Source organism: Morchella sextelata, assembly GCF_020137385.1.
Source record: "Morchella sextelata strain SCLS chromosome Unknown scls_6, whole genome shotgun sequence".
In the NCBI taxonomy this organism is placed as follows: domain Eukaryota; kingdom Fungi; phylum Ascomycota; class Pezizomycetes; order Pezizales; family Morchellaceae; genus Morchella; species Morchella sextelata.
This window is the reverse complement of record NW_025408621.1, coordinates 1,956,365-1,972,936: the sequence shown is the minus strand read 5'-3', so window position 1 is coordinate 1,972,936 and position 16,572 is coordinate 1,956,365. Positions and strand designations below refer to the sequence as shown.

Sequence of the window (16,572 nt, the reverse complement as noted above, 5' to 3'; positions counted from 1 at the left end):
CGTAAGAGACTCCAACCACCATTATTAAACCTACTCGGCCAGAAATTCGAGAGAAAAACACTATAGCACTCCCAACCCCAATATCACGATCCAGCTCTCAACCGTAAATATTCATAGCCTAAAAACCGTATTTTCCCGCTCTGTGAATTAACCAAAACACGTCCTCCCCCATTCCGATTCCCTTAATCCCCAATATTAGATAGAACATATGACACCGATTTACCCTATCTATCCCCTAACTCCGACCTCTACCCCGAAACAAGGACCCCGATATGCCCATAATCACAGCTATCCCCATGATTAACCCGTTTTATCAACAACCTAGCTAGCCGGTTTGTAACGAGTGATATCTTGTGATCGGAATATGAAAATAGGTAAACCCATGAAATATGAAAAACGGTGTTTTTTCCACAAGCGCACGTAAGCTGCCTCGTGCTCAGCCTATTCGTGTATTTATTCGGCGTAGACGAAAAAAACGAAACTCGGTATGTATGTATGTAGGGAGATGAAGGCTCTAGCGTTGGCGATCGACGTTTGTTAATACTCAGGCAATTTTGGGGAAGACGTACTAGTAGTATCTGCAATTACGCCTGAGTGATCTCCACCCCGCCGCTAGCGGCTGCGGGTCGTGCGGGCAGAATCGAAATTTGTGATTTTTTTTTTTTTTTTATATTTTTTCTTGATATAAATTATATTTTTTTTGTCGCGTGGGAAATGACTGCATGTATGCAGCATGGCCAGTAGTGTATAATCCGGTGAAGAAATGTTGAGCCATTGAATTGAATTGAATTGAGTTGCGTCGGTGGGGCGTGGGTTATTTTCCTTTTCAGATCTATACACATACAGCGTTAGTGCTTATTCTGTTAGAGGTAGAGGAAGAGGCAGATGTACTGGGTGTTGCTAATTAATTAATTGAAAGTGGAGTCAGTCTTTTATACGTTCCTGCAAATCACAGTATCAAACTCGGCCTTGACATGTGGTACTGCGGGGCCGGAATCTATCACATGTCTGTCTTTGCAGAAATGCCTTTTCCTAAAATACATACGTAGCCCGTGTAGCTCCTGGTATCATCATTGCACAAGTATTGTCTATAAGAATGTAAGAAATCCTATCTAATACCCCCTCTAAAAAGTCATAAAGAAAGCAGCAGCAACAGCGGCCTTGACTACGGCAGATTCCTCATCACGCCCTCAAACGCCACCAACGCCACCGCATTCGCCGGAAACGCCCTGAGGAAGCACGGTAAAAATCCCCTAGGTACCCCATCGTCAGCCCCGGGCCCCACAGGACAAAAAGCGCACAGGGGAATATAAGCACAAACCTCCAATACCCTCTCCACCCCGCCTCCCTGTACACGCTCCTCGCCGCCTCCCGCCAATTCTTAAGCCGTCTCTGGTCCAGATCGTCCGTCATGATGCGCTGCTTGATGGCGTCACTCGGATAGCTCGTTATCCAGAACATCTGTGCGCTGAGCCCGCCGGCCCAGAAGTTTATTGCGGGCGTGGAGAGGTTCGTGTGCGTGGACAGGTAGCGCGAGAAGAGATCATAGGACCCCCACCAGAAGAAGAAGAAGGTGCGGAATAGCAGTGTTGCTGTGAGGCCGTGGTAGAGGCCGCGGAGGCCGTGGGATCCGTACTATAAATGTAGCTCTGCTGTCAGCAACAATGGCGGGGAGAGAAGGTAGGAAGGAGGAAGAGGGAAGAGGGAAGGAAGAAGGGGGGAAGACAAACCAGCTTCTTGATACAGTCAATAGGTCCCTTATACTTCATGCCCTCCCGGTTCCCGCGGGCATTATACTGCACCTGAAGTCGCGCCTTGACATGTTCCACAGGCGCAGCAATCAGACTAACCGTCCAGCCCGCCATCACGCCGGCCACGCCCTGCGCCATAGGCGGCAGGCGCTCCTGGTGCGGGTAGAAGTTGGTCTTTATCAGTGAGCGGTAGTTTGATAGCGATCCCAGCATCCTAGCTCGCCCAGCCGGTCGGTCAGCGAGCTCCGGATTGGTGGGTAGGACGGAGGAGGAGGGGGGAAAGGAACTTACAAAGAATCCATAAACATCCAGCCAACTAGTGGTGGGCTGGCGCCTTTGTAGAGGCCGCGGAAACCTTCGCGGTGGATGGTTTGGCGGAGGCAGTCGAGGGGGCCTTTGAAGTGGGTTGTGGTGGAGGTTTGGAGGCGGACTTTAATGGTGTCGAATCTATGCACTCCCGACCACTCCCGGTGTTGATTGTTAATTGCCGGAAATCATCATACACGGTAGGTCTGTACTTACGGATGCCCGACTAGTGTTCCACTCAAATCAATCAATCAGCTAGGTAAGAATTGCGAAATGCGAATTGCGAATTGAGATGGAAAGCAAAGAAAGAAATAAAAAAAAAAAAAAAAAGACAATACCAGTCAATTTCCCCACCCCCGAAAACACACCCGCCACAAAGCCTCTATACGCCGAGTGTTGCTGTCGCTCTGCAGTCTTTGGCGGCGGTGGTGGGGCGCTCATCATAGATACCTAGGTGGGATGAAGGTAGGTGGTTCTACAGGAACAATTCCTTCACACTCACGAGCGAGGAGGGGTCGTGGGGAAAGTTTGGAGCAGACTTGATAACTATTTGGTGGCTTGGCTGGCGGTTGTTGAACCCTGGCTTGACTTCGGCATGTTCCGCGGAAGCCTAGCTACATAACGCTAGGTAAGCCAGTAGATACCATGTATCTACAGCTGCAGTCCAATCATATCATGGCAACTCGAAAGCTCGAGAGCTCGAAAGCTTGTCCACCCCGCAAGGTTCTAGCTATGGTTGGAACATATCATTCCTCGCAAGTGTGAGGCGATATTCGTATCTTCGACCCTGTGGGGATGGATGTGTTATGTAACTTTTGAAATGTTTAATTTGGTCAACCACCTCGATCATCAGTCTTGGCGTTTTCATATCCAAAATACTGAAATAACACCCATCATGAGCTCAATTCCTGTCCAAAAAGCAAGAGGTTCAAGCCAAAGCGGGAATCAAACACTTCGTATAAACACATGGATAAAACCTTTCAGGTGTATCCTGTGAATTGAAACCCGACACCTTTCTGGCGTGGCCAGGGCACAAATATTCGGAACCCCAGAAACCCGCAATCCACTGTGAACCCGTTCGAGAATGTGTTCCAAACGCCGATTAGTTTCCTTTAGAGGTCAATTTACTGCTAGAAGAGGGATATCATGCTGTGTTGTAACGTCATAAGCTGTCAACGAAATTGAAAGTCAGTGGTGCTTCATTGTTACGTCATGTCAAGGGTAAGCGGCTTGAAGATTCGCAGCATTTATATTGAGCCGAATCTCGACCTGAGATGAAACATTCCTTTGAGTTTTACAATCAGAAAAAACTACTTTGAACCTATCACAACTTTCTTCTTACTATTAGCTTAAATCTTTAAAGACAACTTCCCAATATGACTGACCAAACATTCCACGTAACCAGAGAAGACATCCGCAAGCTCGAGGCCCGCGAGTCCCGCCGCTATCACGGCCAAATCCCCGCTGATGCCGACTCTTCAATCCTCAAAGTAAGCACACCCTCAACTTATCCCCCAATCCCCCACCCTCAACAATACTAACCCACCCCCACCCAGTCCATCGTCGATCAAAACAAGAACCGTTCCAAAGACCCCCAAGCCAACCTCGAACTCCCCGACGACCCACCCGTCCCCGGCGACATGAAGTCTGCCGACGCACGCTACAGCGGCGGCGGTATAGGGTCCGGCCGCTTCTCGGGAGACCTGTCGACGGAGAAAGATGGGCTGCGGGAGCCGGCGGCGCAGCAGAGTGGCGTGAGGGTCGATGGAGAGAAGTTGCATAAGGGAACTATGTATGGGCACCTATATAAATCCTCAAGCAAGGGATAAATAAATTTGTGTGCGGCGGCGTATTAACTAATTTGTTTTGTTGCAGTTTGGAGCCTAAGTATTCGTAGACTGCTGTTTTTGTGTGGATTGGTGTTTTGTTGGGTTGGTTCTGTGGGTATGGTTTTTGTTGCCAGTGTTACCAGTGCATGTTGGGAAGCGGGAAGTGGGAATAGTCAGAGGGTTGACGTTGTTCCATATCAAGTTAAAATCATGCATATGCCCGGAGGCGGTCTCATGGAAACTGTTTCTTAAACACCCATCTTGTGCCTGTATATTGTCATGAAGTTCGAAGTGAAGAGCAATATATTCCAAATACCACATGTCCTAGATGAGCCATTTGTTCAGGTTCTTAGTGTTTTAGTTCAAGTTCATCCAATATCGTAAATCTAGCCAGCCAACACTACGGACGAGTGATAATCCATGCCTAACTCTACAACACCACCGCCCATCCCACCTACTACCAAACCAAAGCTCTCTTCATCAAGCAACACGGCATTTATAGAATATCAATAACAGCATGTAGTGACGGGACGAGCGAGTGATAATTCATGGCTAGCTTCACCAGTATCACCGACTACTTGACTGGGGCAGGGTATCCGGCCAGGAATCAGAAATATCTCCAGTGGTTACCTCCCCCCACACGCCTCTCAAATACCTTGAAATGGATCTTTAATATGGCAACTGGAAGCTCTCTATTGCTTTTCGCAGCTAAGTGAATGCGTGGAGTAGGTGCCTATGTTAACAACATCGCCGATACTAGTCTCGATCTCGCTCCCAGACCCATTCGGTATTTTTCTTTCTTTGGTGGTGTTGACTACAATATACGCAACCGCCACATAACCGTAAAACACCGTAGGGTCTAGTAACGAGACTACACCAAAACGATTCTATGGAGATTGAGTGTCCAGAGAAAGGGGTTAATTGGCTGGCCCGTGTGGAAAAGAAGTTGAACCCAGCTAGCTGTGTTATCTCGGGATAGGAAGTATATTTCCCGTAAATGCGTCCGACTTGAAAGGAGGTGAGAGGGGCAGTACTACGTCCGAGTGTTTTGTTTACTACTCAGGGTTGGCCAATGTGAATGTTGAAGCTTGGTCGAAGCTGCGCTATAAGCAAGGCTTTCTACTGACGTTAGCCATAATTCACATGCATAATTAACTTCTGAAATAGCTGCAGATATTGGCCTATATCATTAAATTGAGCTTACAGTGCGGCGGAATAGTCGATATTGGCCGATTATGTCCTTCCGGAAATGGTGGCCACCGAGAGGGTTCGACAGTGGTCCTATTTTGACCTTCGTAGGTTCTAGATAGTTCTCCCGGTCGTTCTATGCACATAGTTAGTCGATATGTAGGATTTTCATTTTGATCTCAGACTGACCTCCGCCCAGAAGGGTGTTGAATTGGGTTCTTATATTGGCAATAATGCGGGGAGGGCGCTGGCATGAGACATGTAATGCGTAAGGACATATAAGTATAGGTAGTGGATATCATCACGGAATCTATCAACCTTATCGTGCTGTTAACAACGGATCGGGCATATGTAGTTGTCATTGTCGGTTAACTTGTACAGTTTTGACGTTGTTCTAAACGGGTTGAAGAACACCTGTTCTTAGTGCCATTAGTATAAGAGAATCTTACTCGGCCTTCTTCCACTCCCTGTCTGCTCTTTTATATCTCTCCACTACCCAGATGTGCAATGTCTTGGTCTACCCAAAAGGTTGTGACCAGATCAATCACCCAGTCCAGCCCAAATATCGATTGATCTATATCATGGCAGCCACCGCGGGCGAGTGATAGTTCATGCAAATACCCGCACCCAGCGAGAAAATGTCCCCGCAAATAGTACCAAGGAGGTCGCCTATCGATCAATGTACCTGCCAAGCACTAAATTTACTTATGAGGAAGGTTTACCGAACAAAAACAAGCAAACAGAGAACACCGCCCCAAAACACAAACACTGGTAGATCTCCCCACACCCGACCCTCACTCCCCCGAAACACAAACCCTCATTTCATTAATTCCAACAGTGTTCCATTTCAGATTACGCCACGGCGACACTGGGGTCCTCCCCACAATCAAGCAAACAAGAAAAAAAAGCAACTCAGGCACGCAAGCGCCTAGAGAGATTCGCTAATCTAACCTCACACCCCACCCCACCACTAAGAAGACAATATAGTGAGGCTGTGTTTGATGAAAACACCGTCTCGTCGGTGGGGTTGTCCTTTATCACTTTGTCAAGGATTCCATCTCACCTCTCGAGTCCAATGACGAATAGCCTCCTCGCCTAGCAAAGAAGAAGACGAACACTGGGACACAACACAAGTCCTCGCCAAGTATAGAAACATCCAAATAAACAAGTGTGACCGCAGTATGAAACAGAAGAATCAAGTCCACCCAGACTTCCACCACATCAAGGCCTTCCGCCACTATCCCTCCAAAGCACCCAACATACACCCATCACCCCCGGAGCGGTCTAGCCTCCGGGCTACATACACGAATGAATCATCAATCAATCAATCAATCACCCCCGGAACGGTCGGTTCCACCACAAATTCATGAAGCGCAGGTGAGTGATAATCCATGACACAAAAAGCAGCCCGCCTAGGGCAAGCGAACCCTTTTGCTCTTCTTGCGGACTTTCCCGCTTAGATCTTGGGTTATGTAATGACTTTTTTTCTTTAGCTCTTTTTCTACCTATTCTAGATACTACTCGAGACATCAATTTAGAGGCTGGATCTATGACCTCCTTCCTTTCTTCCTCAGGCCACCTGGGTAGAGTAGAATAGAGGATAGCCTACCGACGCTTCAGCCCTAAATCCATCATTACTAAGACACCTTACCAATACCATGGTCTTATCATAGAGCACACGATTGCTAACATAATTGTTAGCGAGTGATATTCCATGACCCACCGCCCCCCTCTTCACCTCGCGCTCGCTTACAGTCCTAGGCGGTTCAAGTCTTCAAGGAACTGCAGAAACTGCATAAGGTAATGCAAAGCCCGCCCGCCCAAATATCAATCGCTAGCTAGCACTCTATCGGTTGAGAATCAGACTTGGACTTATGCACTGGCAAGGAGCGTACATAATGCTAACCAACACTCTGCATCTACCTACCCCAAGACGAGAATAATCGCCGCCGCCACGCTGACGATCCGTACATACACTGCAGCTGGTATGGTAGCGTAGAGTACTACTACTCCACTTTCATTCGTGGACATACATATCAAAACCCTCAAGAATCAAAAAAAGAAAAAGGCACACAGGACCGTTTTCCAGCTATTTGTACTCTAGCCGCGGTTAGTAGAACGGTAGCTGGTACTCTACTCAGACCCACGCGTCAAAGAGTCATTATTACTCTGCTGCATCCCTGCCAAGCTTAGGATCTCCCTCCCTCATCGCACATCGCATCACTCGTTTGAATTCTTTCAGAGCGTACTCAATGTCGGCAAGTACAACCCAGCCAGCATTGAGTAGAGTAAGGGTCATTCATCTATCGATCGGTACATCGCGAGGGTGCTTATGGCATAAACCGAGCAAGCATAAAGACACTCCACTCTAGAAGGGAAGAATAGAGTACCACCGTCCGATAGACACGTCCGTGCTTCCTTCGGGGGAACACGCACGGTACCCTACCCATTGCCCTACCCAGACTGACCGACCGAAGCAACCATCTAACGGTTCACGGCTCACACCCACCCCCTCCCTCCCCCTCGCTTGAGCGCGCATCCAATCACGCAACCTGATACATCCACGATCCACCCCATTGAACGAGGTAGTCGCACGCGGCGGCGGATAGAGAAGATCCCAATGAACGAGAGCGGTGAGGAGGAGGGGGTCTTGTTGCGGTGTGGTGTGGGGTAGGTGCTCTGCTGGATATGGGTTTTCTGAGTTGGGGCATGATAGAAACGGTGGCCCAAGACGACACTGGCTCCCCATCCGAACGGTATCTACCCTACCAAGCTCCCAAGGCGGAACGTCCACCGCACGTGTTCGAACTAGAGCCGTACTCATTCCCCGTGGCTCTAAAAGAACTCTCCTCCTCCGCCATCCATTGGTTCCAGCACGCCCATGGTAAACATTCCAATGCAAATTTACCAGAGAGAAGGGAATGCTCTCATACGGTCTACCTATGGGCCATGTGAGGAGTACATGATACATGATACATGTGAGATGGAGTACATAATGTACCCTGAGCACATGCATAGGTCCGTCTCGCACGCGTATGTACTCTACGCGTAGGGCACCTATATTGCATGTAAGAAGACTCGTAGAGGTGCCCCTTAGAGTAGGTAGAAACCGTAGGGACTCTACATGTGGCCATTATATGGAGAAACGGTTCAAACCCAGGGGGGAACCATCGCCCCGATCGATATCGATACTCTAAAGTACTATTTCTCGCGCGCTGTTTGGACCAGTGCTTCTCACCAGATCCTTCATCTCATTCCACTTACTTCTGTTTCTGTTTCGCGTTAGCAAAAATGACGCAGGGACCAGCCAACGAAACGGGAATGCTTCGAGAAACACTGGTTTCGTTTTAGCGCTAGGGTCGGATGTGGAAGGCGATAAGGTTTGCGGTTTCGTTGGTGGTGCGCAAAAAGGAAGAAGGATGAGCTGAGATTTCGACGGCAGATTTTTCTTGCATTCGAGGCAGACAGATATCTCGCATTGCCACGATTAAGGAAGGATACGATGGGATGAGATGGATGGGATCGGTTCTAGAGTATGAGGCATGTATCAGGCGGCTGCGCAGAGCTGGGTAGAGTATCTATTCGCTCGTATTTGCACTCTGATGCATTCATACTCTAGCTACAGTATTGTACCTACTCTAGCTTACCGTATGTAGCTGTACACATGCAGATCTACAGTAGGTACTCACTCTACCCACGCCACCGTACAACCTCTACCTACCGGCAACCGACCGATACTCTATCGCCTCTACGCCAGTCTCTATTCAGGGTAAGGTATCCACCATCCAATCTTTCCCCGCGTCTCGGCGATCCCACTACCTCCACTCCGTCCCTTCTCCGCCTGGCTAATTAACTAAACCCTTTTGCTCAATCCCTCTAGAGCTAGTACAACTCCCCCCGCTTTGGGGCGTGGGAAATCTCAATCTTAATCTTGTGCCTCTACCGTCCACAGTCTGGAGACAGCGAGATGGGCGCGCGGGAAAAAATAGAAAGTGTAGATTCAGATATAGATACACGAGATGCTTATGTAGCTTATGTAGCTTATGTAACGTGCGCGCGCGTCCTCAACCACTGATGTGCGTGTGTGGAGGAGCTAGGTGCCATACATACATACACACATACCTGCCTGAGTACCAAGAGGCGGGGGAAGGGGGGAGGGGAGGTGTTCGGGGTGCAAAAGCCCGCTGCTACAGCTAATTTGAGCATGGAGCGAATGGTGGTTGTTGCAGCAGGGTGAGGGGGGTGTCCGGGGGTGCCCGCGGGTAAGTGCAGACCACACATCAAGGACTGTATGGAGGGAGGGTAGAGTGCTGTATGTAGGAGGTACATACATGTATGTACTGGGTGCAGGAGTACCTTCATGTAGGGAGGAGGGCACTCTTGCGCGCTCTCTTGATACTCACGCATCCTGGGAGCAGGTGCCTTTCATCTGGTCGGTCTTGGGGGTTCCTTGTTGTCCTGTGACTTTTTTCGCTTGAAGTGTTGAGTTTTTGTTATCATACCCCCCCCCCCCCAAAGGTCCCATGGGCCAACCACCAACCAACAGGACAGAACATCCATGCGATCCAGTGATTGATTGATTGTATGTGTGAGTGAGTGTGAGTGAGTGTGAGCGAGTAATTGAGTGAACGACTAATTGAGCGAGTGTGAGTGTGAGTGTGAGTGAATGATTGATTGAGTGAATGACTGTAGAGAATATTCCAAAAACAAAAGTCATCCCCCCCATCGGTTGCAGTTCCAGTCCAGTCAGTAGATCCGGTTTAGGTAGGGCACTGTATTACGGGGTCCCGGGGGTTTGGGGGGGGGGGGGGGGGTGGGTTTGCGAATTTATTCTTTTATTTTTTCCCATTTTTTTTTTTGCTTTCCTCCCTGTTCCTGCGTACGGGCATGTCTCAGTAGGAATAGAGTAGAGTATGTAGGTAGATGGATGTATGGATGTGATGTGATGTGATGAGAGGAGAGGGGGGGGGGGGGGGCGTTCCGTTATCATCATATCAGGGGAGGTGAGAGTGAGAGCGCCGCAGATAGATGGTGTTTATTCTAGATTGTTCTGTTGTGGTGTTTGTTGGTAGGGGCTGTGTTTGGCGTAGGTGGCTGGAGCTGCCGGTGTTTATTTGTTTACAGGACGGAAGCTGATTCGGCGGCGGATTGAATTGAAGGTCAGGCCAGGTTCGTTGTTGTGTATTTGTATTTGTGGTTGCGGCCAGAGGAGGGAAGGAGAGGTTCGAAAGAGCTTGGGATTGGGATGGATGGATGTGGATGGATGGATGGATGGATGCGTGGGTGCTGAATTAAAGTGAATTGCCGGGGCTGTACGGTTGTTTATACTCTACGCTCTACGTATGTAGGTACATATTGTAGGTACTGTAACGACTACTCCTGCCCGACTGACTGGAGGACGGATTGGCAGCTGCAGATATTACATTGGTGGAACTTCTGACGTTCGTTTCTTTCTCTTTGAACACTTTGCTTCTTTGGTTGAAATTCCTTGGGTCTCAACAGAACGGAACGGGCGGTGTTTTATTCCATTGTGCATTGGACCATAGCTGTTCTACGAGACAGACAGACAGACAGACAGACAGACAGACTCCTTCCTGCTGCTAGCTGCTAGCTGCTAGCTGCTAGCTGCTCTGCCTCTTTTCGCGCGGACTGCTGTACCTACCTAACCTACATACAATACTTTTACTTACATATCATATCTACTACCTCTCTTTCTCTAACTCACAAATACTCTATCCTATCTATCTACTTACGTACCGAGCAACCAAAGCAAAGCAAAGCAAAGGCAGGCGGCCATCCCACTCGCTCTCGCCCATTCTGCTTGCTTCTCACCTGCCAGATACAAATCAAATACCTAGAGTAGATTCTACGTACGGCGGCCCCGTCGCTATCCAAATCAGAATCATACCTACCTATCGGCCACACACAAAAGTCACTCTGCCCTGTCCTCATGTCCTGCTGATTGAACTGTCCAATCCAATCCTCACTCCTCACACACTACTGCTGCTTGCTGCCATCATCACACATCACGTCAAGTCTACCACCCCCCGTCCCCCCCCCTCCACTTCCCCTTCAACTTGACTGGAAAGGAGAGGTTTCCAGACGGTAGTTTTTATTCCCTGGACAGCTGCGAAACTACATACCCACTACCTACCCACTACATACCTACTACCTCTGTCACTCCGCCCCTCCACCCCCCCCCCCCCCTTTCACGCCTACTTGCAAAGTTGCACGAGTCAATCACACACACACACATCCATACATACACCCACACACTCACACACACACGCCCCACAGCCAGGCCAGGCCAGGGCTATATTTTTTTTTTTTTTTTCTTCTTCCCACACTCTCGCTCTTCCTGGAAAAGGGAAAAAAGGGTCGAAAAGGCAAAAAAGAAAGGAAAGAAAAGGAAAAAAAAAAAAAAAGGAAAAAAAAAAAAAAAGATCATACTCTAAATCCTGTACCTGCTACTCTACCTTACTTGCCTGCCTACCTATCTTCGTTTGCAAGTTCAGCTGCTGTGAGATCATCGCATTTCACATTCCCGCCCCCCGTACCGTCGACAAGGTAGTTTGGCTGTCGAGTTTCTGTAACTCTCCGTTTCCGTTCGCAATCAATGCCGCACTCTACTACATTCCCTGGTGGCTGCTGCTCTGCCGAAGAGAAGCAGAAACAGCAGGAGCAGGAGCAGGAGCAGGAGCAGCAGCAGCAGCAGCAGCAGCAGCACCAGCAGGACACACAACAACAGCCACACCAGCAAGAGGAGCAACCACAACCAGAGGAGGTGCAACAGCAACCGCAACAGCAACCCCAACCACAACCACAACCACAACCACAACCACAACCACAACCACAACCACAACCACAACCACAACCACAACCACAACCACAACCACAACCTTTATCACACCCGGGGTCCCCCACACCCTCTTCCTACTCCTCTTCCTCTTCCACCTCCTCACCGTCAACCTCCTCGACATCCTCACCTGTGCTGCGTCCGTCTTCACCAGCAACAGCAATAATATCTACACTACTTACAATACCCACAATACCTAGTGCAATACCTACGACACCTACAACACCCACAACACCTTCTACCACCACTCCACCCCCAACAGCAGTCCCAATGACAGCCTTCGCGCCGCTCTCGTCGTCGCACGCTCATCAATCCCCCTTCTTCAAGCTCTCCACCTTCCCATCACCCACCACCACCAAGCGCTCCCTCCCCTCAAAACACATGCGCTCAAAGTCCACAAACACACCCACCAACCCGCCCGCCCCCCACCCATTCGGCACCCTCCCCCCCTCCTTCTCCACCTCGCGCCACCACGCTGCGCCCCCCCTCCTCCGCTCCAGCTCCCTCCCGCCCGTCGGCTCCTTCGCAGAGCTCTCCGCCACCTCCCGCTTCACACTCACAAACTGCCCGCCGTCGCCCATCTCCCCGCGCACCCGCGTCCCGCGCTCAAACTCGCCGACCCGCCAATGGGCATACTCGCAGTCGCCGCGCGGCGGCAGCGCCTACCACTCCGGCTCGGGCTTCGCAGCACACTCGCCGCCGCCCCCGCCGCCGCCGCCATCGTACCTGGTCAATGAGCCGTACGTGGCGAGCTCGTCGTCGGGGTCGTCGACGCCGACGTCGGTGCGCTCGCGGTCGCCGTCCATCTCGTCGCTCGAGACAATACCGGACTCGCCGGACGCGGAGGCCGAGGCGCTGGAGGCGGAGGCGGAGATGAAAAAGGTGGCGGCGGCGGCGGTCGTGGTGGTTGTGGAGGAGGAGGGCGCGGGCAGGAGGGGCGGCAGGAGGACGGCGGCCGCCGATAAGAGGAAGAGGTGGAGCGTGTGTGGCGGGGAGAAGAGGGGCGACTTGGAGCTCGAGACGATATGGGAGGATGGTGCGGACGCGCTGGGTATCAGTGTGGGTGATGGCATGGGCAGGGGGGAGATGATTTAGCCCGTTTTTTTCTTTCTTATTATATAGTCTTTCTTTTTTTTTTTTTTTTTTTGCTTACTCGTGCTCTGCTGGTTCTTGCTTGCTTGCGTTGGGAATTAACGGGCGCTGGTGATTCTTCTTTTTCTCTGTTTTTTCTACTTGTGTGGCTTTTTTTGCTCTGTGTGCTCTTCTTGCTGTCGCTTATGATACCCACCCCCCCATATTCGCTCTGTAGGTCCTTTTTATATCCTTTTTCTTTTATCACCATTATAGTAGTAACTAAGTAAAGTAGGCTGGAAGAAGAAGAAGAAGAAGAAGGGCGGTGGAAATAGTAGTGGTCTTCTGTTTCCCGTATTTTGTTCTTTATTTTTTACTTTTTTTGCTGCTTTGTGCCACATTGCGCTTTCGTCTGATGTTTGCATGAGGGGCTTGCTTAGTGGTGGAATGGCATGGCATGGAATGGGATGGAATGGAATGGAATGGAATGGGACGGGAGTGGATGAGTGGATGGGAGGGGATGAGATGAAAGCGGATGAGGAGATGAGATACCCAGGTGGTTTGATGCGGATTGGATTCGGTTGGATTCGATTGGGTTTCTGTGGAGTGCGGGTTGGATATGATATCGTGGAGGGGGTGGGGTGCTGCCTACTACTACTGCTACTACTACTACTACTACTACTACCACCACTACTACTACTACTATTGACACTACTACTACTACTATTGACACTACTACTACTACTACTACTACTACTACTACCAACACTAGCAACTACTAACTGGCACTAACACACACCCGCACACACTAGCACTACCACTACGCGGCGATTGACAGATTGATTGTATTTGTTCTTCTTTTCTTCTATATCTATATTTTTTTTCTTCTTCGCTTCTATCCATTCGTTTTTGTGTGTTGTTTTTTTTTTTACTTATCTTTGTTACATGTTTTTTTTATCGGAGCATTGGGGGTATGGCCTTTTTTTTCTTTTCTTGTTTATGAAGTAATTTGGTAACTTGTTAGCATGGCATTCGTTTTTTCTGTGGTTTACATGATGGATGGTTTTTATTTAGATGATGTGGTATGGCGCGGGCGGCGGCAGCGGCGGCGATTGTAGGGGGAGGGAATCATGGAGATGATCTAAGCTTAAGGCGGGGGAGGCCCGTAGTGAATTCGTTAGTCAGTGAGCGAGTGAATCGGGGGGATCAAAAATTGTATTTTTATTTTATTTCTCGTTTCTTTTCCTTTCGAGTATGTACTCCAGCTAGTTTAGTTTTTTGCAAAAAGAGAAATGGGAGGATCTAGTTAGCCGTCACACTTGCTCTGTCACATTTGGTGAAATGTGAGGCTGCTCCATACCAAAAACCAAAAACCTGGAAATTGGAACCTCGATCTGTCGCCCTCGCGGAGGGAGGATCTGCATACATGTACATAGAGTACCTACACCCGTACCGCCCGTCCCAAAAAGAAACCTGAAAAGAAGCGTCCGCGGAGTCGGGCAAATCAGACGTCTTACCGTTAGTAGAACTGTCAGTTTTCCAGGTTTTTTTTACAATCGGGTTTGGTCTTACGTATATAGTGTATGCAGATTGAAGCTTTGAGAGCAGAAGGGGAGACTCTCTCTACTTTCCCTTCTTTACGCAGGGACTGATCGCCGCTGTTGACGTCAGGTGCGGGTTTTATTGTTGGTTGCGTTGTGTTGGATATTGCATGTGAGCGAGGCCGGGTGATGGATGAGGCTTTTCGACATGTCTAAATATAAGCGTGTCGTCGAGATTTTGAAGGTTTTCTCGCGTGCGCGCCGGAGTGAGGTCATGGAGTGTCACTCGCCAAGCGGATGAAGCTGGATGGCGACGGGTTGATGCGGGAACTTGTTTATATGGTCAGAAGGCCGCATTGGCTGGCTGGCTGGCTGGCTCTCCGTCTACGATCTAAGGAAACAATCTGATAAGACCACGTTTGTGACCCACCTACTTGAGCATGTGCCAGAAGGTAGGTAGAAAAGCAGCTGACAACCGTCATGATAAGCGAAATGCCCGTCTGACTCCCAGCCAGCCTAAGCGAATGACCGAAACCCGGGTCTGGAGGTAAACAAACAACGTGACACCACTGAGGCTGTGTAGCCTTTAGACATGAGCTATCACTCGGTTTAGCCTGCGATAAGTTAGAACCCTTGCGCGGAATCTGGAAACAACATCCAAATCTCATACTTTACTCACCAACCAACAGGATGAAGAAACCTTCCGCCGCCATAGATGGGGGTGGAAAACTACCCCGTGACGATTATTTGAAATCATATAATATCACTCGGTATCAGTCCCCAGGCTGGTGGTGATCTATGTCTCTCTATCTGAGGCCTGTATCGGTCTCGGGGAGATAGATCAGGCTCTGCTACTCTATTACTCGGATGACGAAGGATGGAATTGATGATGATTGGATTAAGTGGGTTGTCGCAGCTTAACTTTAAATTGGGTCTCCAAACTAACACATATGTTTAACTGATTACAGCCACCTAGCTGCTGTAACGTGTTTTAACACCTAGTCGGCTAATCTGCCCCACATCTTCTTGCTTTCTTGGCGGTGTTGGGTGTTAGAGAAGACAGATACCGGCTGAGGTGTTGATATCCCATGCGCCTCCCCGCATGAATATCGACACTGTACTGCTAATACAAGAACCCCCTTGCGCGCCCTCTGGCGGGATATTATTAATGTCAGTCTGAACCCAGGACTCAGATCCTACACATCGACTAGCTACCACCTAGAAGGACCGGGCTAATTAACTATCCAGCACTTACCAAGGCCGAAATAGGGCCACTGCCGAACCTTCACGGTGGTCACCATTACCGCAAGCCAATAATTATACCGTAAGCCCAATTTCCAGATATATTCAAACCATCGTCAGAAGTTATGCATGCTGATTATGACTAACACCAGTAGAATGTCTTGTATTGCGATTTCAGTATTTACACTGGGTAGCGAATAAAAGCCTAGACGTAGTACTGGCTTTCTCGCCGGCCCTTCAAGTCGGGTGCGTTCGCGGGAAACATATATCCCATCCGGATATAACCAGCTGAAAAAACCACCCCGCGTCTATTTCAGACGGGCCAGGCCGGCTGGCTAGTTAACTACCCCCCCCCCCCCCCCCCCGGGGGGGACACCCCATCTCCGTAGAAGTTTTTCGGTAGTCTTGTTACCAAACCCTACGGTGTTTTGTGGTTATGGGTAATTTATACTTTGAGATGGTTGGGTATATTGCAGTCAACACTGGTACCAGTAGGATCTGGTGCAATAACTTTCTAAAAACTCCGGACTGACCTTTTTTTTTTTTATGGTAACTGGTGTTTTGACCTAGCAATTAGAGTTTCTGGCATAGCAACCAGACCGAAAGAGAGGGCCGGTACAAGCTTTTTGGGTAAGTACACGTGCACCAGGCCAAGCTCTATCCCAACGCCTAGGTATTCGACGGGCGGGTGGGTGGGGAACCGCTGGAGATATTCCTGATTCCTGGATGTCCTGCATGCCCTAGTCAAGAGCTTTTTTCGTCTCTCTTGTCCACGAACTATAACAGAA

The 16,572-nt window shown here is 49.4% G+C and overlaps 4 protein-coding genes across 4 annotated transcripts; 2 read left to right on the top strand and 2 right to left on the bottom strand.

Moving 5' to 3' along the window:
* Positions 1-1,165: 1,165 nt before the first annotated feature.
* On the bottom strand, positions 1,166-2,498 carry H6S33_011630 (uncharacterized protein; the record flags this gene model as incomplete). The annotated part of the gene is made up of 6 exons (XM_044843012.1): positions 1,166-1,253; positions 1,322-1,635; positions 1,731-1,965; positions 2,043-2,198; positions 2,274-2,283; positions 2,396-2,498. 6 exons carry the CDS (start codon positions 2,496-2,498, stop codon positions 1,166-1,168), a joined length of 906 nt encoding a protein of 301 aa, XP_044696398.1.
* A 935-nt stretch (positions 2,499-3,433) lies between these two features.
* On the top strand, positions 3,434-3,954 carry H6S33_011629 (uncharacterized protein; the record flags this gene model as incomplete). The annotated part of the gene is made up of 3 exons (XM_044843011.1): positions 3,434-3,547; positions 3,614-3,849; positions 3,933-3,954. The coding sequence occupies 3 exons, from the start codon at positions 3,434-3,436 to the stop codon at positions 3,952-3,954; spliced, it is 372 nt and encodes a 123-aa protein (XP_044696397.1).
* A 7,736-nt stretch (positions 3,955-11,690) lies between these two features.
* H6S33_011628 (uncharacterized protein) lies at positions 11,691-13,025 on the top strand (the record flags this gene model as incomplete). The annotated part of the gene is made up of 1 exon (XM_044843010.1): positions 11,691-13,025. The coding sequence occupies one exon, from the start codon at positions 11,691-11,693 to the stop codon at positions 13,023-13,025; it is 1,335 nt and encodes a 444-aa protein (XP_044696396.1).
* A 1,480-nt stretch (positions 13,026-14,505) lies between these two features.
* On the bottom strand, positions 14,506-15,299 carry H6S33_011627 (uncharacterized protein; the record flags this gene model as incomplete). The annotated part of the gene is made up of 6 exons (XM_044843009.1): positions 14,506-14,513; positions 14,574-14,741; positions 14,829-14,872; positions 14,973-15,010; positions 15,100-15,156; positions 15,222-15,299. 6 exons carry the CDS (start codon positions 15,297-15,299, stop codon positions 14,506-14,508), a joined length of 393 nt encoding a protein of 130 aa, XP_044696395.1.
* Positions 15,300-16,572: the final 1,273 nt, after the last annotated feature.